Source organism: Phodopus roborovskii, unplaced genomic scaffold, assembly GCF_943737965.1.
Source record: "Phodopus roborovskii unplaced genomic scaffold, PHOROB, whole genome shotgun sequence".
Classification (NCBI taxonomy): domain Eukaryota; kingdom Metazoa; phylum Chordata; class Mammalia; order Rodentia; family Cricetidae; genus Phodopus; species Phodopus roborovskii.
In genome coordinates this window covers 588913-613956 of record NW_026126962.1, presented here as the reverse complement: position 1 = coordinate 613956, position 25044 = coordinate 588913, and the positions used below count along the sequence as shown (strand labels likewise).

The 25044-nt window shown below is 47.5% G+C and overlaps 1 protein-coding gene across 1 annotated transcript; it reads right to left on the bottom strand.

Annotated features, from left to right (window-relative positions):
* Window positions 1-4984: 4984 nt before the first annotated feature.
* Atp6v1b1 (ATPase H+ transporting V1 subunit B1) lies at window positions 4985-22887 on the bottom strand. Its single transcript, XM_051175019.1, has 14 exons — window positions 22745-22887; window positions 16370-16425; window positions 11590-11688; window positions 11324-11417; window positions 10720-10797; window positions 9815-9954; window positions 8947-9048; window positions 8251-8348; window positions 7410-7533; window positions 7033-7183; window positions 6807-6889; window positions 5519-5623; window positions 5238-5367; window positions 4985-5148 (listed from the first exon to the last, which is right to left on the bottom strand). The coding sequence occupies exons 1-14, from the start codon at window positions 22860-22862 to the stop codon at window positions 4985-4987; spliced, it is 1542 nt and encodes a 513-aa protein (XP_051030976.1). The 5' UTR covers window positions 22863-22887.
* Window positions 22888-25044: the final 2157 nt, after the last annotated feature.

Here is a 25044-nt window from a genome sequence, read left to right as displayed (position 1 = left end):
GGGATGGATGTGGGGGCAACTGCTGCTCCTGAGGGTGTTTGGATGTGTGATGGCCATGGGTGCTTGCAGATGTTATCTGCACCTGGAGAATTTTACAGTCTTATTTTATTTTTTAAAATTTGTTTTATTTATTTAGGCTCTTGGTTTTTGTTTTTTTTTTTTTTTTGTTTTTTTTTTTTTTTTTTTTTTTTTTTTTTTTTTTGAGTGTGTTCTTGCATAGCCCATGCTGGCCTTGAACTTGCTTGTAGACAGCTAGTTTTAAACTCCTGACCCTCTTGTGTCTACCCTATATGTTATAGTCTTCATGCCATATCATAATCACCCTGGGGCGAGGAGACCAACACAGAATGCTAATACCAACAGGCTTGGATCAGTTGGTGTGGTGTGGGGCCCAGGTGTGAATATTTGACAAAATCTCTTAGTGGTTTTTCCATGCAGCCAGGGTTAGGAACTACTTTAAGGCAGCCTTGTCTTTATGTTCTATCTGAAGAGGAAAGACGACTTCTGAGGCAGGAGAGTCACCAGAAAGGGTTAAGAAGATGGGGAAGTTGGGCAGAGACTCAGAAAGGAAAGATGCTCTTATTGAGAACCCTTCAGCCAGATCCATGAAGCTGGGCAGAGGGCCTGGTAAAACAGCAGACAATTGACCAAGAGAAATATCAGAATTCCACTTAGAGAGTAGGGGTAATGGCATGGTTCCAGAGCAATTAATTGGCAAGGGAGAGAGAAGGCTGGATAAGGAGGCAGTGCTCAGAGACGGCATAGGACACAGAAGAGTACTGCCTCTAGCATGCAAGAATTGTTGTCCCACACCATCCTATAATCTTCCCACAGTCCTTCTGAAGCCTAAGCTGGTTTGAATTTGGGTTCTGTCACTTTCAGGAAAGCCTAAATAGTAAAAAGCTCTTTGGTTAAATACTCCATGGGGTACAATGATTAGGACTGGTATGAAGGTCTCTGGAATGAGCTGTGTGTGCTAGGGCACTGTGACACTCAAGGGACATTGAGAATCATCTCTGCACTGTTGGGCAACAGCAAATAAATGGGGGAGAGAGAGGAGTTGTGCTTGGACTGCCAGGCCAGGCTTGTCTGAGTAGGAGCACACCTGTGTGGGGCTAGAGCTGGGCGTTCACCCTCACTTGCACTTCTATGTGTTGCTGATAGCAGAGCAGAGACAGGGACCCAGCAGTCACTGGGATCTAGGGCCTGGCTGTGTTAGTAATGGGCAGGAAATAGGGCTTCCAGGTCAGCATCCTGGGTTCAGGAGAGCTAATGTTGTCTTTGTGGGGTGGGTGGGTATATTTGGGAGAGAAATGGAATTTGAATGACAAGTCTTAGCAGGTAGAGCAGGGAACATTTGCCAGTAGGATCAAATTGGAGGAAGAGTGGTGTTGAGTGTTGGCAGCACCAAGGAGATATCTGACTAGGGTTGAACACTGGAAAGAGGACATGTTCCAGAAAGCTCTCCCCATCTGCTTTCCTTAGCACACCATTGTCATGCTCATTCTGAGCAAGTCCTTCACATGAGCCATGGAGAAATTCCTAAGACCAGAAGAGGCCTGTGGGCAGATAGCTAGTCCCTTCTAGTGGTGTTTCCAGATGGCCAATTTCCTTATAGAGCCAGGAGTTTACTTCATCATCTTCCCTGTAAGTACCATGACAGTCCAAAATTATTCCAAGAGGCATCCAGAATGAAATGCTGTGGAATGGCTCATTGGTAAAGTGCTTACCATACAAGTGTGAGGACCTGATTTCAGAACCCCAGAACCCATGTAAACATGGAGCTACAGCATGCTTGCAACCCCAGCACTGAGAGGGTGGAGACAGGAAGATTCCTGGGGTGTGTGCAAACACACACACACACACACACACACACACACACACACACACGGGGAGGGGTGGTGGATACTGACATACTGATTCTGACATCTTCTAGATACCTGATATGTGGGGTAAGCATATAACTGATATGTGGAGTAAGAATGTTCCAAATCTCTGTAGTTGGCCTCCATTTCTGAAGGAAGCACAGGCACTCTGCAGACACAATCCTCAGAAACAACCAGGAGAGATGGAAATTATATTAAGAAATAATGGGTGGGTCAGGCATGGCCATGCACATCTGCAGCCCCAGCATTCCAGAGGTAGAGGCAGGAAGATTGTCCCAAATATCAGGCCAGCCTGGTTTATACAGTGAGCTCCCAGCTAGCCAGGGCTACATAGGGAAACTCTCTCAAAGCTAAAAATTAAAAGAAAACAAAAAAGAGCCTAGCTCTAAGGCACAAAAAAAAAAAAAAAAAAAAAAAGAAGTCACAAAAGTTGAAATCTTAATAACAACAGGAGAGCTCAGGGTGTTGGTGCCATGGCCCATTCTTGGCCTCCATCCCTACTTCAGAGCAACTGAGGAAGTTCCAAAGTAGGTGTGTGTGGCTGAGAAAATGGGGCTTCTCTCCTCAGCTCTGGAGATATGTAGCATTTTGCTGGGAAGAACATGATGCCATTTTGCCTCCTCTGTCACTAGCTACAAGGTACAGACTGAAAACTAAGTGGAAAGACTCTACCAAGTCTTCAGGAGCAGGCCAGCTCAAAGTCTTAAAAAAAAAAAGGACATTACTGAGAAAAGTGGTCTACTTACCCACAGAGTGACTTGGGGGTTATACACAGTCAATCTGTAAAGACTGGATTGAGAGCTCTAAAAATCCCTAGCAAAGGAAAGTTATTGTTTTCTAAGTGTGGAGAAGCTCAAATTCTGGAGATTTGGAAGGCAAGCAATTTTAAAAAAAAGAAAAAGAAAAAGAAAAAAAGAAAGATAATCAGCTAACTGGTTTACCAGAGCAACCCCAGAGAGACAGCTTAGAGGAGGCCTCCTAGGTCAGAATCGGAACACATGCCAATGCAGGTATTTGATAAAGAAAGATCTCTGCAGTTTACTCCCCAGGGGCATTATGGGAAATACAACAAGAAGCTTGGAATTAGTGAGGGCTAAAAGTTGGGTGTTAGATCAGCAGAGGCAGAAAGTTAAACAAAGATCAGATAGTCAACAAGGATTCTACTTAGACCATCAAACCCCCAGAGTAGTTGTGAATGCAGGGCTGTTTCCAGAAGTAGTTACATCCAAAGCTTCAAGAGAGGGGAAAGACACCACTAAAATCATCCATCCTGGACACCAACACTTGAGCAACATAACAAAGTCCCAGAGAAAGGGATTGGCAGATCAGAGTTGCTAATACATATTACTGAAAATAGTAGTTTTCAGAAGAAAAGTGTGAGATGAACAAAGAAATAGAAAACCATAACCCAAAAGCAGAAATAAAAATAAAATTGGGCAACACACAAAATACTTGAGAAGGGGCCCAGATGCCAGACTTAACAAAACTTGTAAGTAGTGCTTACAGAGCTAAAGGGAACTACAGAGTACAGGTTGGGACAGCATCTTATTAAGCACAACACACTTAGGTATAGTTGTTTAAAGAGAGCAAAGTGATCATTCTGGAATTGGAAACCACACTGAAAAATAGAGCAAGGGTCTGGTTGTAGATGTGAAAGTACACAGGAAAGAATTAGCAAACAATGGAGCTGGAGTCTCAGCAGTTAAAGGCACTGGCCACTCCTGCTGAGGACCCAGGTTTGGCTTGAAGAGCCCACAGGCTGGCTCACAACCTGTATCTGCAGTTCTGGGAGATCTGGAGGGAAATTGAAGAAGAGCAGGTAGCCTGGACATCCGGGGGGTTTAGAATACTCATTATCCACTTTTCATTTCTCTCCTTCCTTCCTTCCTTTTCATTCTTTTTCTTCCTTTCTTCTTTTCTTCCTTCTCTCTCCCTCCATCCTGAACTTTCTTTCTTTGAGACAGGGTCTCACTATACAGCCTAGGAACTCACTATGTAGACCAGGCTGGTCTAGAATTCACAGAGATCTACCTGCCTCTGCTTCCTAGTGGATTAAAAGTGTGAACACACAGCTCACTTTCCTCCTTCCTTACCGTGTGTGTGTGTGTGTGTGTGTGTGTGTGTGTGTGTGTGTGTGTGTATGAAAGTGTGCTTTGGAGCTGGTGTTCTATTTCCACCATGTCAGTCCTGGGGAACCAAACTCAGGTAGTCAGGCAGTCATATTTGGTGGCAAGCTCTTTTACCAGTTGAGCCATCTTATTTACATTTTGCAGGGCTAGGAACCCACCCATAGACTTTGTGTGTAGTAGGCAGGTACTTTGCTAGTAGGCTATAGCCACAGCCCTTTCATATTTTATTTATTTATTTATTTATTTATTTATTTATTTTGAAATAGGCCCAGGCTGGCCTGCAGCTTGCTATGTAGTAAAGGATAACCTTGGATTGCTGATCCTCTTGGTTTATACAGTTCAGGAGCTGGAACTCTGGATTTCTGATGGCTGGGCAAACTCCTTACCATTCAGCCACGTCAGCTTAGCTCTCATTTGAACTGTAAATACTCCCCTAAGAGGAATTCTGTTGTTGCTAAGGCACCAATTCAGCCAAGTTTTCTTTTTTTTTTTAATTTTTTTATTTTTTTGTTTTTATTTTTTGAGACAGGGTATCATACCTGGCTGCCTTCAAACTCAAAGAAATCTGCCTGCTTCAGCCTTCTGAGTACTGGGGTTAAAAGAGTGCTCCACTATGCCCAACTAAATTTTTCTTTTTAAAATACGTTTACAAACCACATGGTATCATCTTCACCTTCAACAGTTAGCAAAGTTTTCCCCATCTTGTTTTCACCGGAGACAAATTCATCTCAGTTACTGTTTTTGTTTTCCATTTCAGCTATATCTTTGGAGAAGGGGCTTCTAAAATAAAAGTGCAGGACTGAGGTGGAGTTCAGTAGTAGAGTACCTGCTTAGTAGTCTGGATCTCCGCTCCCCTCCCGCTTCATTCTCAGCATGCCCCTAAAAAGAGCCCCCACCCTCGCCAAAACATACTCCTGTCAAGGAAGGGCAAAAGACAAGGGCTGGACCATAAGCTGCAGCCTTCTCGCCCTAGAGCGCCGTGTCGGATGCCGGGTCCTGCTGCGCCCCCTGGCGGGAGTAGAACTCGTCCGTCACGCTCTGCGGGATGCGCTTCAGCATCTCTTTGGGGAAGATGCGCAGCAGTTTCCAGCTCAGGTCCAGCGACTCGAACACGGTGCGGTTCTCGTAGGGACCTGGGGACCACTCAGAATCATGAAGGTCCAGAAAGAGAGGACCAGGGGGTCCAGGTCCCGGTCCCGGGCCGCCCCACGCTGTGCCCTACCTTGGGTGATGAAGTTCTTCTCGAACTTCTGCAGAAACTCCAGGTAGAGCAGGTCCTCCGAGGTAAGTGCCTCCTCCCCCACCACCGCTTTCATGGCCTGCACGTCCTTTCCGATGGCGTAGCAGGCATACTACGGAAGGGCATCGTGGGCTCACCACCCCTGCAGGCTGGGCTCCCCTGGCTGGGCACAAGCTTTGCCCAGATAGGTTTTGTCTAGGTGGATTTCAGAACTCCAGCTTCTAAATCGGGCTTATCGTGTCCACTGCCCCCCCCCTCCTTACCAGCTGGTTGGAGACGTCTCCGTGGTCCTTTCTGGTCATGCCTTCACCTATGGCCGACTTCATCAGCCGTGACAAGGAAGGGAGCACGTTGATGGGAGGATAGACCTGGGGAGCAGAAGAGAGTAGCAGGTGGCAGGACTCATGCTCTCCATTCATTTCCCTGCCCCTGCTCCTCCTAAAGGTGAGAGACTACATTCTACCTGCCTTATTCCCCATAGATTCTAGATCTTGGTTACCACGTGGAAGAGAGTGAGGGTTGTCTATACAGGTGAGTACATGCAGGAAGGAAGCTGAAGTTAGGGGCAATGAGGTGAAATTAGTTAATGAAACACTATTTCAAAACATCTGATTATTTGTACAAGCTAGTTGAAACTTAATTGTGTGTGTGTGTGTGTGTGTGTGTGTGTGTGTGTGTGTGTGTGTGTGTGCATGTTTTGAGACAGAGTGTCTTGTAGCCCAGGCTATCTGGACTCAAAGGTGCTTTTTTTTTTTTTTTTTTTTTTTTTTTTTTGCTTTGCTGTGAGAGGACGTCTGAGGTATTTATTCACGGCCTAAACTACCATGTGCTATCTCATTTTTTTTTTCTGGTCAAAGGTGCTTTGTAACTAAGGATGACCTTGAAATTCTGACTTCCTGCCTCCACCTTCCTAGCACTAGGATTGCTGTGTTGTTGCCTAGATTATGTAGTGCTGGGAATGGAACCCAGGGCTTTCTACATGCTGGGCAGGCTCTTATTTATTTATTTATTATTTGTTTGTTTATTTATTTAATGAGTATGCCTGCATTGGCAGAAGAGGGCACCAGATCTTATTATAGATGGTTGTGAGCTACCATGTGGTTGCTGGGAATTGAACTCAGGTCCTCTGGAACAGCAGCCAGTGCTCTTAACCACTGATTCATCTCTCCAGCTCTGTTGGACAGGCACTTAACCAAATGAATTATATAGCCCCAGCCCTGTCATTCCTATTGAGTGTCACCAAAGCTACTAACTGTAAGTAGAAGAGAGATACTTCATATTTAGTGCTTTCCATATGCTTCATATATGCTAATGTACACCCCCCCCCCAGTGCATTGGTAATACATAGACATGGACCCAGATATTAGGATCATTTTCTCAAGGTCCTTAGGCTAAGTGTGGTAGCCTGTGGCTAGCTATGAAGCAAGGCTCCCCCAGTGCCTAGCATCTGATGGTATAACTTTGGACAGGCCTGTCCTCCTTCTTGCATAGGAGTGATGCAAAGGGGCAGATGTGGAGAGAAAAGAGGCAGCTATGGGGAGGGAACAGTACCTGCCGGTTGTGTAGCTGTCTGTCCACATAAAGTTGTCCCTCTGTGATGAAGCCAGTCAAGTCTGGGATGGGGTGAGTGATATCTGCAAGCAAATACCTTGTTCTCAGTGTGTGTGGGTGGGGTTCTTATTTACCTGGGGACACATGAGTTCTGCTTTCAGCATGGGAGTGATGGCTGGTAGAAAGGGAAGGTGGATTATGGAGGGCAGGGGCTGCCAGATGCTACCGTCATTGGGCATGGTGAGAATGGGGATCTGCGTGATGGAGCCACCCCGGCCCTCCACACGGCCAGCTCGCTCATAGATGGTGGCTAAGTCTGTGTACATATATCCAGGGAAGCCACGGCGCCCTGGTACTTCCTCTCTGGCAGCTGAAACCTGCAATATCCACAACAGCAGGCTGCAAAAGGCCAGACTCAGGAAGGGAAGGGAGATTAGGAGGCTGGACTGAGGGAACAGAAGAGAAGTACACAGGCTATGTTTGAACCCTGAGACTCTCTGAGAGGAGCAGGCCTAGATGAGGGAATTATTTTGTTTATCAGGGTGGATGTGAAGCCAAGGGAGAAACAGGGAGGGGGTGGTTTGTATCTGACAGCCTGTATACCTCCCGCAAAGCCTCTGCATAGGAGCTCATGTCAGTCAGTATAACCAACACATGCTTTTCACACTGGTAGGCAAGGAATTCAGCTGTGGTCAGTGCCAGACGAGGGGTGATGATCCTCTCAATCCTGGAAGCCAAGCATGACAGGGCTCAGGGGCCTGGAGGCCCAGGCCCAGACTCCATGAAGCCCCAGAACAGAGTGTAAGGTTGGCTGGGCAGATACTATGTACATGATGGCAGGGGAACAGATGAGCCCAGCTCAGAGCTCCTGGCTAAGACAGTGGTTCTCAAGAGTGGGCACTTCCTAGTAATACTGATGCCAAAAAAGGTCTCTTTCCTGCTTGAAGTTCTTAGAAGCATGCTTCCTTTCACAGCCACTTTCAGTTCTTGGCTCTGGGCCTGTGGGACCTCCATTAGCAATGCCATGCCAGCCTCCAGAATTCTGTCATTTAGTTTGGAGGAGTCCTTAATACCCAGGATAACTGACTACATTTTAAATTTCATCCTGAACACCGATTTAAGCTCCCACCTTCAAAACTTTCAAAATAGAGCATTTTCTAAATAAGCGCCCAGACCATGGTCTCTCCAGTGATGAGCTTGTGGAGGTGACAAGCAGGGGTGAGATTCCCTGGCTAAGACAGCTGCTCTGACACAGCTATGAGGAAAACATAGGGGCAGGAGGGGTCCTGGTCTGGCTTCCTAGCATGCCCAGGGCCTCAGTTTCCCTGTTTGTACAAACAAGAGTTATTCTCATAGCTCTAGCCCATGACTATAGTTCTGGGATGCCCTGAACCCTAGTACCCCAGGTCTAGGGATGGGGAAGGCCCCAAATGCAGTCACTCACGTAGGATCATTGGCCAAGTTCAGGAAGAGGCAGACGTTTCCCATGGTTCCATTCTGCTCGAAATCTGACTTGAAGAACCTGGCTGTTTCCATGTTCACCTAGACACATAGCCAAATAACTATAGGCATGTTCACCTAGACACATAACCAGGGAGGTATAGGCAGACCATGTGGCCAAAAGTGGAGTTTAGGCATGACCAGCTTTTCTCAGCAAAACTTGGGGACTGACCAGTTTAACAGTCACTGGTTATATAGGTGAATAGCCATTGAGGTGGCCAAAGTGTTCAGGAAGGACTTATCAGGTCCCCCACAAAACTCAGCCTTTATAACCTCCAGATTCTTCTTGTCCCTCCCTTGGCCAACTACTTCCCAACCAGCTCCTCAGCCACCAATTGAACCCTCTGAGGACCCTTGGTATCAGAAGATATCTTGTCTCTGTAGGTTCCATGTGATCCTACTCCAGGCCAAGTAAGGCCCATCTTATAGCTGCTGTGGCCTTGGGATGCTCAAGGGTCACTCTAACCTGGTCACTGAGTCCATCCGTGCCCCCTCTGGTCATACCTCCAGACTGTCCTGAACTTTAGGGGCTTCTCAGGGTACAGAACTCAGTGTTCCCCAACAGAACAGGCTGTGCTAGAGCCAGGACAGGCAAGACTATTTCTCGTGGTTTCCAGAAGTTGCCTCCAGCTCCCCTTACCCCCATGGCTGCGAAGACAATGGCAAAGTTGTCCTCATGGTAGTCCAGCACAGCCTTGGATTTCTTCACCAGCCCAGCTTGGCGACAGATCTGGGCAGCAATCTGAGACAGGGTGGGCCAGGAGGAAGGCAGTCAGGGTCAGATAGATGGTTAAAAACTTTGGGTGGGGAGAGTCCAAGCCCAGAAGAGTGAGGTACTTCTCTGGATCCCACAGTTTTTCTCAGGGTTGGGGATGGTCTGTTCTTTTGGCTACTAAGGAGTTGAAGGCACCTGTCACAAGGAGTAGGGCAGTATCCCCCAAAAGCAGTAGTATGTGTGAATTTGGGCACTTTAGCTTATGACAGCTGAGGGTTTCAGAGCCTATACCTCCCACAGCCTACAGGACTAAGATGTGTGTGGCTGTGAGAGCCTTCTGTCCCAAACCAAGATGTGTTGGGAGGGAGACTCTTGAAAGAGAGTTGGTACAGTCAGGAGTGGTGAGTAAGGGATATCTGGAAACCATGTCATACTAGTGGCTCTGAGAGGACCACATGTTTTTTGTCTAGTGGTGGCAATCAGGCAAACACTGACACAAGAATTGCTTAACACAGGCTGTGGCTCAGCTGAGAAGGGCTTCTACACTGCAGTCTGAAGCCAATGAGCACTCCATTCACTTGGGACAGCATGCCGCCCTTTCCAGAGGCAATGGGTGAGTGTGTGTGTGTTGGGGGGTCTCTTATGCAACCCTAACCCTGAACTACCAGAAAACACCAGCCAGGGTGGATGCTGGTCATTCCTACCTACTCTTTGCTTGGCAAAAAAGTGCTCGGTGCTAGCCTGGAAGACCAGGCCTCTGCTTGTCCCTAATCCTTGGTTATATATCCCTTACCTCGTTGTGGGGGAGCCCAGCTGCAGAGAAGATGGGGATCTTCTGGCCACGGGCAATGCTGTTCATGACATCAATGGGAGAGATTCCCGTCTGGATCATCTCCTCCGGGTAGATGCGGTCATGGGGATTGATGGGCTGGCCTGGGAGGGGTGATCATGAAGTCGGGTTCAGGCTCCAGCCCTTCCATGCACTACCCACCATCACTGTCTCTCTCTGCCAACCAGCCTGTTCAACAGCCCCTTCCACAACAACGGGACTGTGTGCACATTGTCGCCCAGGCACCCATGGCTCTTGTGAATACAAGATGCAATTTAAAAATGAAATTTCCTTTTGCTTGAATTGGCTCCATGCTATCTTAGGTAGCATTGCCTTAGTGCACCTTAACTAGGCAGGCCCCCTCAGCATCTAGGCACCTGAGTGATATGCAGAGGACCAGAGGGTGGCTCAAAGACTATGTGTGAACAGACATGTGCTTTGCCACTACTTTCCTGTGCGGCCTTGGTCAAATGAGGGAGCTCCACAGGCCTCCATTACTGCCTTGAAAAACTGATGGGCTGGAGAGTCAGAAAGGGCTGCTGAAGAATAGCTGTGGTCCTGGGAAGGGATCTCTCTCTGCTGTGAGCCTCCCCCACCCCAGCTCCCAGAACAGAGCATAGAGAACTGAAAAAGACCACAGGGGATGGCTGGAGGTGCTGTGCAGTGATAGAATGGAGTGTTAGGGGGCAGTTTGGGGTTCTATGGTAGATCTGGGGACAGAAGCCTTTGCTGATCTGTCTGTTCATCTGGCCAGCTGTAGGGCTAGCACTGCTTGGCCTAGTCTGTGCAGGACTTCCAAGGGTAGGTTGCAGCGGTGGGAAGGTGCTGGGACTGTAACCACAAAGCCATGCATAGCTTCACTCTCTCACCATTGATGTCCAGAAATTCCTCTGCCATGACAACAGGCCCTTTGTCAATGGGTTTTCCAGAGCCATTGAAAATCCGACCTGAGAGGGACAAGGGGTTCAGGAAGGTGTCAGGGCTCCCAGCTTCAGCATGGTCACCTTCTCCACATACTCCTCCTCCAGAATCCCATCATGCTGTGCTTCCTGCCTCCCCAATCCCCTGCCGTCACAGATGACCAACTTCCATGACTGTCCCTGTAAAGGATGGAGTGTCTTCTTCCTCTTCAGAGAATTTTCACAGGCAAGGCATCTTGGAGTCACCCTGGGTCCAGGTTGATCATGCTAATCAGAGGATCAGGAGGGTAAGAAAGGGCTTCATCATCCCTTTCAGCATGGCTCTGAGCAGGTGGCTTCCAGCTGCACCTGTAATGACTTAACCTCATTCCGTCCTTATTGAGTACATTCTATATTGGATCCTGGACTACAGATGGGAGCTAGAGGGAGAAAAATATAACCTCTGGCTTCAGAGAGCACATAGGAAACACATGTATACAAGCAGTGAAGGGCCTGGTTAGAGAATCCAGGAAGGAAAGACAGAGGAGCACCCACCCTGCTGCTCCACTCTCACCCAGCATGTCCTCTGACACAGGAGTCCGAAGGATATCCCCTGTGAATTCACAGGTGGTCTTCTGGGAATCGATCCCTGAGGTCCCTTCAAATACCTGTGAGTTAGGGATCTTGCTCTGAGGGGATAGCTGGAAAGGATGGGACCTCCCACTGTGGGCACTCTGAGGCACAGCTCTGAGCAAGGCATTCTCTGGGAAACAGGCCATCCTTCCCTCCCAGGCTTATAATTGAGAATAGGAAGCTCACTCTTCCCACTGGCACACTTACCTGAACAATGGCTTTGGTCCCAGACACTTCAAGCACTTGGCCACTCCTCTGAGTCCCATCCGGGAGGGTAAAGTTGACAATCTCAGCATACTGGGCAAACTGTTAGGGAGAAGAGCCACCCAGGGTAAAAAGCCCATGCCACTTCCCACTTCATCTTCTGGTCTCAAGCTACTGTCTTCTTGTGCCCTGATATGGGGAAGGGGTTTTTGTTGGGAGGGTGCACCCTGTAGAGAACTGGGATTTTAATCAGTTCTACCAAAATCTCCTTCCTAGTGCAAGTTTGTGGCAGCCATCTAATTATTTATACTGCTTACCCAGCCCTTAAGTCATTAACACATGAGCCTTAGTTTTCTCCTCTTTAAAACAAGGGTGCTAAGAATAAGCCCCACACAACAAGGCTGCTGTGACCAGGATGGGAGCCATACAGGCAAGCTGTTAGTACAGTGGCAGATGGGGGGAGGTGGTGTGGGGGTGGGATCAGTAGAACAAAGTGGCCATTGTGACTACCCAGGTATCCTCAACAATAAGGAGGAACATGCTTGTCACCAGAAGAAAGACTCCCTGTTTTCCAGGTGTCACCATGAACCAGTGACAGTCTATTCCTAACTAAGGAGCTTGGGTTGACATCTGTGTAATGGTTAGGAATTTAAACAAAAATCAGGTTAATAAACAAAATATATAAAGGTCTCCTATGATGAAAAGGATTTTATTAAAGCATTTGAACAGGCATTTCTCTAAAGATGCAGATATGGCCAGTAGGCAGATAGCAACATGTTCATGGTCATTCTCCTTGGTCAACAAGAAAATAAAAATCAAAAGCCATGCTAGGACTTGCAAAAAAAAAAAAATTAGAACAGTTTTTACTGAATATAAACCAATGCACTTGGTTTATACTAAGTAACATGCAGCTCCTCAAAAGGTTAGAATAGAGTTACTATTTAACCTAAGCAGTTTTACTCTTAGATATACACCTAAAAAATAAACTAAACACACATATATATCCTCATAAAATCTTGTATGTGAATGCTCACAGAAGCATTAGTCAGAGAGAAAAAAGAAAGACAGACAGAGAGAAAGACAGATAGGAAGAAAAACAGACAGAGAGAAAGAAAAGAAAACAGGGCTAGAGGATCCAGTAGTAGAGGTTCTGACACTGTTTTCTGGTCTCAGTGGGCACTGCACTCATGTGTACACACACACACACACACACACACACACACACACACACACACACATACACACACACACACATAAATAAAAATAAAATAAATCTTTTAAAGAAAATAAATACAATAAATAAAGAGAAAAATAGCTATTGGAAAAAGAACGTACAGCAATCTTGACTAATCATATTCCAACAACAGTAAAAGAAATATATATATAAGAACTTAAAAGAAAGGAATTAAGACTTAGGAGAATACAACTCAAACCAAAACTAATTAAAATTAATAGAAAGAATGATCTTTTTTTTTTTTTTCTTTTGAGACAAGATCTCTGGCTGTCCTGTAACTTACTTTGTAGACCAGGCTGAACTCACAGAGATCTGCCCTTCTCTGTCTCCTAAGTGCTGGGATTAAAGACATATCACTTTGGCTGATCTGTACTTTATTTTTAACCTTTTCACAGTTATTTTTCCATGTGCCTTTATTCAACTCAGTCAGATCACAAGTTTATTTCATGTTTTACTGGTAAAGATAAACTTATATAAATAAATGAGTAGTGTTAACATTACTGGATATTAAATTATGCTAATTACCACATCAAATCATTTCACACAGATCATTTTTATTCCTTTTAAACTTGTGGAGTAAGATTTTGTAACTTTAAAGTTATTAAATAGTTTAAAGCATCAGCCACATAGTGTTGTGCCAGTAAATTCTAAAAAGCAAAAACAAATAATTTGAAATTTGCTTAATCTCTTCAAAAGTTGGGGGGGGGGGGATGAGGAGGTACTGAGTTTAATTTGTTTTAGGCAAGTGACATTCACACCAAAATAAAACCTTTTTTTGGCAAATTGTAGGCTGCCTGCTAATGAACAGAGAGCCCAAAATCCTCATTGAACCTGAGTTCAGCTATATATAAAAAGACCAAGTCACAAATCCAGACCTAAGGGGAAAACAAAACAAATAAACCAACCAGAAAACAAACTTAAATGAAGACAAATGCCCAGTACTGATTTCAGGAACACAAGGTTACTCTAATAGGGAGCCTGCCAGTGGAGTTTATTTGGTTAATGGATTAAGAGGTTAATAAATCAGTATCCCAAAAATAAGAGGAGAAAGTTTAAAAATTGTCTATGGAGGCCTGGTGATGGCTCAGCAGTTAAAAGTTCACAATATTCTCTAACTCCAGTTGACCTCTGATGGCACCTGAACACACATGGCAGTAATGTATACAGACATATACACCTAAATAAAAATAAAAGCTGGGCATTAGTGGCACATGCCTTTAATCCCAGCACTAGAGAAGCAGAAGTAGATGAATCTCTGTGAGTTCAAGGCCAGCTGGGTCTATAAAGCAAGTTCCAGAACAGCCAAGGCTACACAAAGAAACCCTGTCTGGGGGTGGGGGACAGCTTTAAAACAATACCTTTCTATGGTTACAGACAAAACCCAACAAAACCACTGTTTAAAAGTAAGAAACATGAAACCAGAGAAAACCAGCACTTAAACTGAGGCAATTGCTCCAAGTTCAAGGTTATCCTTCAGACTTCAGACATAATGATGTCCAGCCTGGGCTAGAAGTGATACTGTCCCCCCCCCCAAAAAAAACACAAAATACAGAAGAGAAAGAAGAAGAACAGAGAGAAAGGGGGCTGGGAGATGGCTCAGTCAGTAAGGTTCTTGCTTACAGCAACATCCCAGATGAGAACATACTCCATCTACAGGGATGAGATGGTGGGTCCTCCCACAGACCACTCTGGGGGTCCAATCTCTGCACCTTTCAGAGCAAGTGCCCTTGTCCTGATACCAATATCTATGTATTTATTTATTTGTGGTGCTGATGATAGACTCAAGGCAGTAAGCCTCCTAAGCACTCACTCTGCTCCTGAGACACACCTTCTGCCCATATCTATCTTTAAATACAGTTATCTTTCAAACACACAGTTCTACCTTTGTAACTCTCATATAGCATGAGGGAATTAGTATAAAATGGTGTGTATTAATGAACTATCTGTAACAGCAGCGCCCGTAAACAGAATGATATTGCTGAATCATTGCTGTGACAAAAACAACTTTAATAAGGCTTTGTCTTGGTTTTGGGTCTGAGAGGATGTCCACCACAGAGGGAAAGACTTGGGACAGAGCTTGAGGTCACAAGGAGAGATGACTTCTGGAGCTCAGCATGCAATCTCCCTTTTTTCCTTTTTTATTCAGCCTGGGATCCCTTGTGGGATGGTGCCATTTATATTCTGGGCAAGTCTTCCGTTCCTAATTAAACCTCCCTGGAAATGTCCTCAGACACACTAGCGGTCTCCTAGGTGATTCTAAAATCTAATGCAGCTGACATTGAAGATTAAGCACCACATATATTAGTAGACTCAGAAACACAACCTGCTATATCACCTTCCAGTACATGTGTGTCTCTGCACATGTGCTGTTTACCTCAATATGAGCACAGAAAGCAGCTGTCCCACAGGGCTGGAGACAAAGGGACAGATGGTTAACTTTCTTTTGTTTCTCTGGGTACAAGGAGCATGTTTTTTTGTTTGTTTGTTTGTTTGTTTGTTTTGTTTTGTTTTGTTTCTTTTTTTCGACAGGGTTTCTCTGTAGCTTTGGAGCCTGTCCTGGAACTCACTCTGTAGATCAGGCTGGCTTCGAACTCACAGAGATCCACTTGTTTCTGCTTCCCAAGTGTTGGGATTAAAGACCTGTGCCACTACCGCCCGGTGTACTATTTTTGTTATTAAAATGTAATAGCATTTGGTGGCATGTTATGGTGCTGCACGTTATCATAGTTGTGGCTGTTATTCTGTCCCCTGATGGCCACACACCTTAGAGTTTAGGGAAAGTGCTGTTTGGACTAGTGACTAAGGTGGGCCACTCCCCCAGGGCTTCCCTGCTCAGATTTGCAGCGATGATGGCCATTAATGGCGGTTTTGTTTGTACTGGTGAAAAGAAAGACACGAAAGTGTCCCCTTTTCTGAGGGCTCTTTAGTCCCCGACGGGTGGGGTTGCTCTAGGAGAGGCACTCCCCAATCCGAATCCTCCGTGACAGATGCGGAAGTCCAACCGGTTGGGGTCTCAGCCACAAGAGGGCGCCCGAGAGCAGAGAGAGAGACAGCGGGACACCAGGGAATCTATAACAAAAGTCTGGTTCTTTCCTTCTCACTCTGTTCCCTGTGAGCCTGAGTCTCTGAAACCATCATCCTCAGTGTTTGTCCTCTCACTGGAGAGGAAGCGCTGTCAGCCTGAAGAGGAAAATTCCAGGTCAGAGAATGCTAAGTTTGGCCTAAAAGAAATAAGGAAATAAACCCACTCAACAAAATCAGGCAGGGAAAGAGAAGGAAGAGGGGAGACTGGCTGATGATGGTGGGCCAGTGTAGGTAAATTAGGATTTCCAGGGCCAGTACTCACCCCAGTCCCAAGACCCCAGCTTCAGGCCTTGAGTACTGGTGATTTTTTTTTTTTTATAGCTTTTCACAAAGTGTGAAGAATAAATTGCAGGAGTCTTGAGAGGTGACAGAGTTAAAAAGAACAAAACAAGGCCTCTGTATGGTCAGCTTAAGAGAAACCCTGGATATGGCCTAGAGGCTTGAAAGGAGACTGAAGGGTCTTACCTTGACCTGGTCCAGCACCACCAGAGGCCCATTGACGCTGCACACAGTCCTGTAGGCTGGCAAGGGGAGGAGTGGGTGAGGGGCTACCGATAAGTGTTCTGTCTCCAAGGAAAATATATGCATGTGCATGCATACACACACACAGAGAGAGAGAGAGAGAGAAAGAGAGAGAGAGACATAGTCATTCACTGAGACACACACATACTTACTGATACACAATTCACTGAGAAACACAGACACACACATGAGAGATAAACACACATTCACTGAGACACACACACACATACACACACACACACACACACACACACACACACAGAGAGAAGTATTCTGTCTTCTGCCATTCATGCACCCCCACCTCCTCCTCAGCCTGGGCCATCAGGGTCATTAGCTGTGACAGCACCAGCCACCATTGCTGTAAGGGTCAAGCCCCTGCCACAGACCCCCACTGTGTCGACACCTGCAGGATGCTGGAGGAGGGCATGAGGGCAGAGGCCTCCTCAGAGTCCTGCCCAGGCCCACTGAGCTATCCACCCCATGTGCTTCCCCTCTGGCCTCAACCCCAACCTCACCTACTCCCTCTTCTCAACTCCACTTGAATTTTCCAAAGGCATCTGGGGGCATAGCTGTGGCCTCCTTGGCCCACCCCCAGACACTCATTACTCTCCCTTCACCCTGCACTGATGAGCCCTGTGGGATGAGGGATGCTGCAGCCCTCTGCTCCCTCCACCAAGCCCTGGTCAGGTCCTGCCAGCATCCTGTTGGGGAGAAAAGGGTGATACCAGGAAGAAACACACACACACACACACACACACACACCACAAACCACACACACACACTCATACCACACATACACACACACCCACACACACACACCACACATACCACATACACACACATATCACACACACACACACACAGATACTCATACCACATACACCACAACACACACACACACACACACACACACACACACACACACACACACACATCCAGGGTAAAATCAAAGGACTAAAGGACTGATAGCCAAGAAGTCTACCTTTAGTCCTTCTGGGGTTAGCTCAGGGGCTCTGAGGAAGCTGTGGTCCCTTGACTGTGACAATGGAGTGCCATAGCTGGTCTCTGTCAGGGATTCTGTGGAGCCACCAGTAATATAGTGGAGACAAGTAATTTGGAACTGGATCCTGGGACACTCACTGGCCACAGAGCTCAGGGGAGGTGGGCACAATGGGCCTGGGACTGAGGAAAGCTTGGCTAAGAGTCACTGGTATGCCTGTGGCACCACTTGGGAAGGGTCTACCCTGAGCCTCAAAATGGCCCATAGCATAACACGTCCCAGAGGAAGCCAGTGTCCCTATCCATGCCTTCCCAGTCATTTAAGCTGTTTCACAGCACATGCACGAGAAAGATCAGATGCACAAGGCCATTCTTCTGTTGGTCTTTGTCAGGTATCTGTAAAACTCAAAACTGAACCAGAACTACCAGAGTAGGACACCCCATTCCCTACCAGAGCTATCTACTGTCCCTGTATCATTTACCTGCTTTCTTTCCTCTGCCCCTGAAGGAGGTCCACATTTATCTGAGGCAGGATCCAGGAGAAGTCCCTCCTGGGGTAGGGTCAGCTCCCCACCATGCATTTGTCCCTCAGGTCAGTCCTACCACTCATGCTCAATGGCTCTTCCTGCCCCTGAACCCACCCTCACAAGAGGGCTACTATACTACATCATTGGGCACATTCCCCTAGCTGTCTTTTCCTCCCCTTCTTCTTCCATGTCTAGCATCCTTGGAAGAAATCCACAGTGACCCCCACTGAAGGGCTTCTCACAGATCAGCTCAGGCTGTTTCTTCCCTCTTATTCCCTGTTCCCTGGGAACCCACCCCCCCCATTCCTCCTTTCCTTTCCTTAAATTCTAACTGTTGAATGCCATCCAGCTGCCACTAGGCAAGACAAATATATGACAGCTCAAATGTAGAGAGCCTAATGTGAAAAAGAAGGATCAGAAAGAGCACAGCATTGCTGAAACTATGAGAAACTACAGGTATGTTAAGGTGGAAAAGACCAGAATGGACTAATGAGATGAAAGGCAGATGGATGGGCAAGATGGGCAGGTGAGGTAGGTGCAAAGCCAGTAGGCAGAAGAAGTGAAGGGTGGGATGGGCCAGGGACCAGCATGGATGCTGAGGGAAGAAGCATTCTCAAATCAGGGAACCCTGAGTTAAGCCAGCCCCAGGGAGTTGAGGAAAGTGCCCATGGCAGAGTTCAGAGAGCTCCTGATTGCTAGCTGCTTAGTGCTTTAGGGAGAGGAGGGAGGTGACTAGGATTCTTCTAGGCTGGCTTCCAGCTGTCAAGGATGGTCTCTGCCATGCTCAACACAAGCTGGATACTCCACACATAGGGCTTGCTGAGTTCTGGAAGGCACTAAGTGGATCTATCAGTTCATTACTCCCATATGTCTCACATCAGGTATCCCCACTTTAGCCCAAAACCAAATGGGAGTCTTGATGCCCAGCACAAGGACCACACCTCCAGCTCCTGACTGCTGAGAATCACAGAGGAAAAGATGGGAAAGAATATATATAGTACTGAGTGTAGGGGTTGGGGGGGCATGACAAACACTGATGGTATTTACCCTGTGAGGATGCTGTAGAGTGGAGCTGGTGAAACCAGCATTGAGGCAGGGCCAGGACCAGCACCTACCAGGGTGGGGAAACTTTTGGACTGGCAGGTGAGTGTTTCCAAACCTGGAGAGAGCTGGCATTTTGCTAGATCCATAGTTGCAGGAAGACAGTAGTGAGTTTGGGGTCAAGAGACTACAGGGTGTATGGCTCTGAGTAAGTGGCTTGTCTCAGGAGAGAAGAGATTCACAGAGCCCAAAGGCTTCAGATTTTCCAACCTTGGGAGACAGGCCTTTCTGCTTTCTTCTTTGACAGCCTGCTCCCAGACTTCATGACTTCACAGTTTGTCCTGTGAAATCTCTGTTAGCCCTGAGGTCCAGCAATTCCACATGGAGAGAGGGTACCTGGAGATGGAGGTTAGGGATTGGAGGCTGGGACAATGCTGGGCATCCTAACTGATATGAAGTGGGGGGGGGCAATGCTGGGTGGCCTACCTGGCCCTCAGGGAGTCAGGTTGGGAGATTTTAGCTTCCCTCAGGCCGGACTACATGATGGCCACTGTGAGGTCTCTGAATCTCCACAGCAACCCAACCTTCTTTCCAGACTGCAGGATCCACCTGCTAGCTCAAGGCAGGAATTTCAGAGTGGCTGGAGGAAGGCACAGCTCTCTGCATTGTGGGCAGTAGAAAACTACTGAGTATCCTTTTCTATTCAGCAAGCCCTTCAGCCTTCCCCTGAAATCCTCAGGACCACAGACTGGCACCCTGAGGGACTAGAACTTTTCTCAGAGCCATCTGGTTTTATTGGATTGGTTTTGGATTTTGTGTGTGTGTGTGTGTGTGTGTGTGTGTGTGTGTGTGAGAGAGAGAGAGAGAGAGAGAGAGAGAGAGAGAGACAGAGACAGAGAGAGAGAGACAGAGACAGAGAGAGAGAGAGAGAGAGAGAGAGAGAGAGGTTGCACTCTACAGTGCAGCCTTCCTTAGAACTCACTCTTATATACCAGACTGACCTCAAACTCATGGCAATCCTCCTGCCTTATAGGTGTGTGCCAGCATACCCACCTTTAGTTGTCCAGTTAGGACACAGGCAAAGGGAAACTGAGAATCAAAAATATCCTTAGCTGGTGGGAAGGAACCCTGACTGTGTCCCTTGCATGAAGAGGTAAACTAAAGTGGAGGAGTTCAGCCAGTTCTGGGCACAGGATTAAGGCACTTTCCACCCAGGGAAGTCCCACTTGACCCTGAAGAAAGACATGTTGATGAGCTGCTGGGAGAGTGCTGGCACACTGACCTCAGAGCATTCCCTCAATGGGCTTTCTCCAGACTTACAGACATCCCCCCCCCCCCCCCCCCCGCCTATCCCTTCCCATTGTCTCTGACGACACTGGAATAGCATTGGAGTTGCAGTGTGGAAGAGAGCTCCTACCCCCACCTCCTCAAAGCTTTCCTGGTCAAAGGCTCAGCAGGACTCCTCCAAGGTCCTAATTAGAGACTGACCAGCCACACCTGCAGTGTCCAATCCTCCCTCCCCCAGCAGGCTACAGGCCAGGGTGGGGGTAAGCCTAGGGCTGCAGGTCCTGTTCCTCCACCCCCATCCCAGCTGGGGGGGGGAGGGATTACCACTGGAAGATGGGGGTCTTGGAATCAAAACCTACTTGTTAGAACTCTACTGTAACTTCCTCCCCTTTGGCTCTCAAACCCTGGATGAATGAACTGCCAAGGTTCCATCCCTCCAGCCAGGCTGTCACTTGTCCTTTTGCACCTTTGCACAAGCTGTGCACACCCCCACATGCAATGCTCCACATCTACCCAGTGATCCCATAAAGCTGCACTACCTCTACTGAAGGAGGGCCCAGCTTCCCAAGGTGGATATTCCCAGCACTAAAGTCCAGTCCCTCAGCCCAGCATTAAGTTACCCTTCCCTTCCAGCACCAGCTACTCCCTGGGATGGCTGACTGCCTCTATGCAAGGCTACAAGAGGCACCTGACTTCTGGGCTGACCCATCTCCTAGGCTCCCTCTCTACTTCTTCAGCCAGAGCTAGTACCTGGAGTTTCAAAGAAAGGACCTGGCTGGAGGAGGAGGGCAGGGGGAGGGGGCAACATACCTGTCTTGGCTGAGAGGCAACAGCTCTGGTGGGGGGGGGGCTCCTACTCTTGGATACGCCTCCCAGGAAAAACTCCACCTAGGTACCCAAGATGGATGGAGGGGTATGGAGAACTAGGTTGAGCCAGGCTAGGAGGGCATCCTGGAGGGCTAGCCCAGGCCCTAGGATATCCTGGGAGAACTCAGCCTGTGGTAAGGTGAGGGTATCATGGCAGAGAGAGACGGGGGTGGGGGGTGAGGGGGGGAGAACCTGCAGAGTGTTGACAATAAATAAGTTGCCAGCAGAAGGAAGCTGGTGAGAGTTGCTATAGCTTGAGCCCTACTATCTGGAAGAAAGATGGGGTGAGGGGAGGCTGCACAAAGGCTGTGTCAGGAGATCCTTGTAGATCCCTGCAAATCCACATTCCAGAAGGAAAGCTGAGCCTGGAGGTCCAGACTCCTGTCCCACCCAACCTGGCAGCTCTCCTTTGCCCACAGGTGGTTGGGCCTGCAGGGGCAAGGTATCACATGGCCCAAACCCTGGACATAATAAGGTCCCTCTCTCCACTGATTTCTGGGGTCATGGTGACTCAAGCCTTTGCCTGAAGGTTTTCTCTAGATTCTGTATGTCCATGAGGCAGGGTCTGCTCCTTTTCACTTTCCTCCCTAGCTGGTGCACACTCTGTGGGTCTCAGACTTAGCTGGTCCCATATCAGCTGTTGGATGCCCTGTGGGGCTGGGTAGCTTTGGATTCAAGTGAAGAAGGATGGCTGTGTCTAGTTCCTTCCCATCACCCATCACCCCCTGTTAGGAGCCTTAGGCTCTGCTTGACTGGGGCCACTCAGGCTGGTTTACTCCAGTGAGCTGGGCTGCCTGAGACTTTATAGGACCAGGAAGAGTGATTTGGACAAGAACATAGGGGGTGGCTTTGGCATTGACTTGGCTCACCCTTACAGATCAGGTACAGTATTGCCCACTGACAAAATGAGAAAGGCACACCATGTGTGAACAAGTGCATGTTCCTACCCCAGCAGTATACACACATTACCACAGTTAACTGTGTTCTCATATATCATGTAAGCATAAATCCAACATGTTCTCTCTCCTTGAACACACATGCACATTATATCCAAGAGCACACATACACATACCACACCTCCACCCTGAGTGTACAAGCCTACACACACACACACACAGTTGCATGTTTTGCCCTCCCCGTGGAGAATGCCCTTCTAGTACACACTTCTATATACAGATTCTCTTCCCTAGGAGGTGATTCAGGCACAACACACTGGTTACTGAATTCCTCAAGGCAAGTGCCCACTGAAGATACTGCTACATATGTCACTGCAGATCCATTTACCCACTCATACATGCCCACATATGTTTTTGTTCCCTCTCTCCCTCTCTACTGACTCTGTCTCTCTCAAGCTCTCACTGGACCTTGGGTGTTAGATAGGATCCTGACGATAACAGTTGCTACTCAGCCCTCTCCTCAGCCTGAATGGATTTCCATCCCTCCACCTGCAGAGGTGGCCCATGCACAGCCTGTGCCACTGCATGGCTCCAATGGACCCAGAGGCTCCTGAGCTCCCCAAGTCTTGGCCATCCTTTTCAAAGGCAAAAGCAGATTCCCAGCAACCCACTCCCCTCACCAGCTGGGTGTGAATACTCACAGACACGAGGGTGGGTGATATAGTTTCGGGTCACAGCCTGCACATGCTCTCGAGCTGTGACAGGGTCACAGCTATTGCTAGTGAATCCCCCAGACTTGTTGTCTACTTTCGCGGCCATGGTGTGTGGAGAGCTGGGATTCAGTGCCTGTGAAGGCTGGTGCTAACTCCAAGATTTCAGTTCCAGCTGGAGCTGGAGCAGACTGCCCAGCTTCTGGCAGCAACCACCCCTCCCCTTCCTTCTGTCCCTGCTCCCCGCCTCTGCCAGGTTGACTGTAAACAGGGAAGCTGGCACCTGTAAAGACTGAGCAGATCCTGTAGTGGCTGGCCCCAAGTGCTGAAAGCTTGCAATGAAGGACAGAGCAAGGTGCACAACATTTTCTTTTTCTAACTTCTATATCCAGAAGTCCCTCTGCACAATTCCTGCAGTGAATGTGGCTTCAGCTTTACCTACTTTCAACAAGTCCTTGTCCCTCACTTTGACACTCCTTGGTTTCCTTATGCTCTATTTCTAGCAGGTTGTCTTCTCACCCTCCTCACAATCTATTCCCTTTGTCTTGAGCCATACTGGATACCCCTCCCTCTCCATTCTATCACCTCATTGTCTTAAAAGGTTCATCTCCTGGCCAGTTACAGGTCACCTCCTGCAAGAAGCTACTGTGTTCTTCGGATCAGTCTGAGCTGTCTTCCCTGCTCACTCCCTCCAGCATTGGTCCATTTCAGATCTCTGTTCCTCTCTCGTGAATCCCATTCTGTCAAAGAACTCTTCTGTTGGGGGCTGGGTGCTTCCACAGCAGGTGAGATGATGTGAGCTTTCCTCCATGGTACCAGTGTTACTTTTCTATGTGATATATGCTACATATTAAAAAATGCTACAATTGTGGGTAATTACTTGTGACTGCCAGTTTGACATATAGGAAATATATACAGCCCTCCCAACTCCTGCCACCACCATGCCTTTCCTACCATAGTGCAATCTCAAACCATGAACCAAAATAAACTTATTCTTCGCAGGTACCTTGTCATAGCAATGAAAATGTAACCACACATAACACTGGCCCCAGGAGTAGACTTGTTGCTACAAACCTGGCCATGTGGTTTTTAGGCCTCTGCAAGTGGTTTGTGAGAGGAATGTGGATGAGTTTTCCAGATGCAGTCTAGTGAAGCCCTAGAATGGTCTAAGAAGAGTGAAACTGGCCATTCTGGTGGAAGACTGGAATGCTGAGAGATATATGGACAGTTGAAGCCAGCGCATGAAGTTTCAGAGGGGAACAAGGCCTTTATGATGAAATGGCCTAGAAGTGATTCATTTTTTATTCTGGAAATGAATATGAATTTATTTTGCCTGTATCCTCAGAATTTGAGTGAGACTGAACTTAGAAGTAATGGACTGATCTGTTTGGCAGAGGAAATCTCATGGCAGGGATGGTGGTTTGAATGAGACTGGCTCCTGTAATCTTATGTTTGGGTACTAGGTCCCTAGCTGATAGAATTAGGAAAGGTTAGGAGGTGTGGCCTAGTTAGAGGAGGTGTGTCACTGGGCCTGGGCTTTGAGGTTTCAAAAGACTTGCCCCATTCCCAGTACTGTCTCTCTGCTTCTTCTTATTTGTGGATCTGTGTATGAGCTTTCAGCTGCTGCCCTAGCATTGTGCCTGCCTGCTACCATGCACTCTGCCATGATGGTCATGACTCTAACTCTGCAACTATGAGCCCCCAAAAAACTCCTCTGTAAATCGCTTTAGTTGTGGTATCTTATCACAGCAATAGAAACATAATTGAAACAGCAGGACAGCATTCAGGCTGTAGCTCATCAATTTCATGCAGGCCTACAGTGAGAGGGAGCAGCATTCATGCAGAGCAAAGATATGACAAGTGTACAGTTTGTCAAAAGAGGGAGTTTAACATTACAGTCAAAGCAGGATTGGAAGCAGTGGCAGCTGTTAGAGAGGTTAGGGACATTTGACTGCTGAAGAGCACAGTTACAGGGCCATGGGGATTTGCACCACGGTTCTAGAAAGCAGTTGAGGCCACATCATGTGTAGCAGGTTTAATCCCCTTCGAGGAGGCCTGAGAAGCTATTGCGTGAAGCTCTAAGGGCAGAGCTTAAGTTGTAATTGAGATGATAGTGCCATGAACACCTGTTGAGGAAAGCTGTGAGCACGGCGTGGGGTTAGCTCAAGACAGCTGCTTAACACATGCTCTAAGTGGCAGAACTGAGAGCCAGCTATCAAGGCCATTCATTGGTATCTCCATAATCTGCCGGATACCTGGTCCCAGATGCCAGAGCTACAAGGTTTGTATTT

Excerpts from the sequence above, each read along its gene's own strand:
- Atp6v1b1 (XM_051175019.1), bottom strand. The coding sequence starts at position 22,862 with ATGGCCGCGAAAGTAGACAACAAGTCTGGGGGATTCACTAGCAATAGC. Across the intron at positions 8,349-8,946 it reads TTGTCTTCGCAGCCATGGGG|GTGAACATGGAAACAGCCAG; the intron begins GTAAGGGGAGCT and ends CTATGTGTCTAG. Across the intron at positions 7,534-8,250 it reads AACTTGGCCAATGATCCTAC|GATTGAGAGGATCATCACCC; the intron begins GTGAGTGACTGC and ends CTTGGCTTCCAG.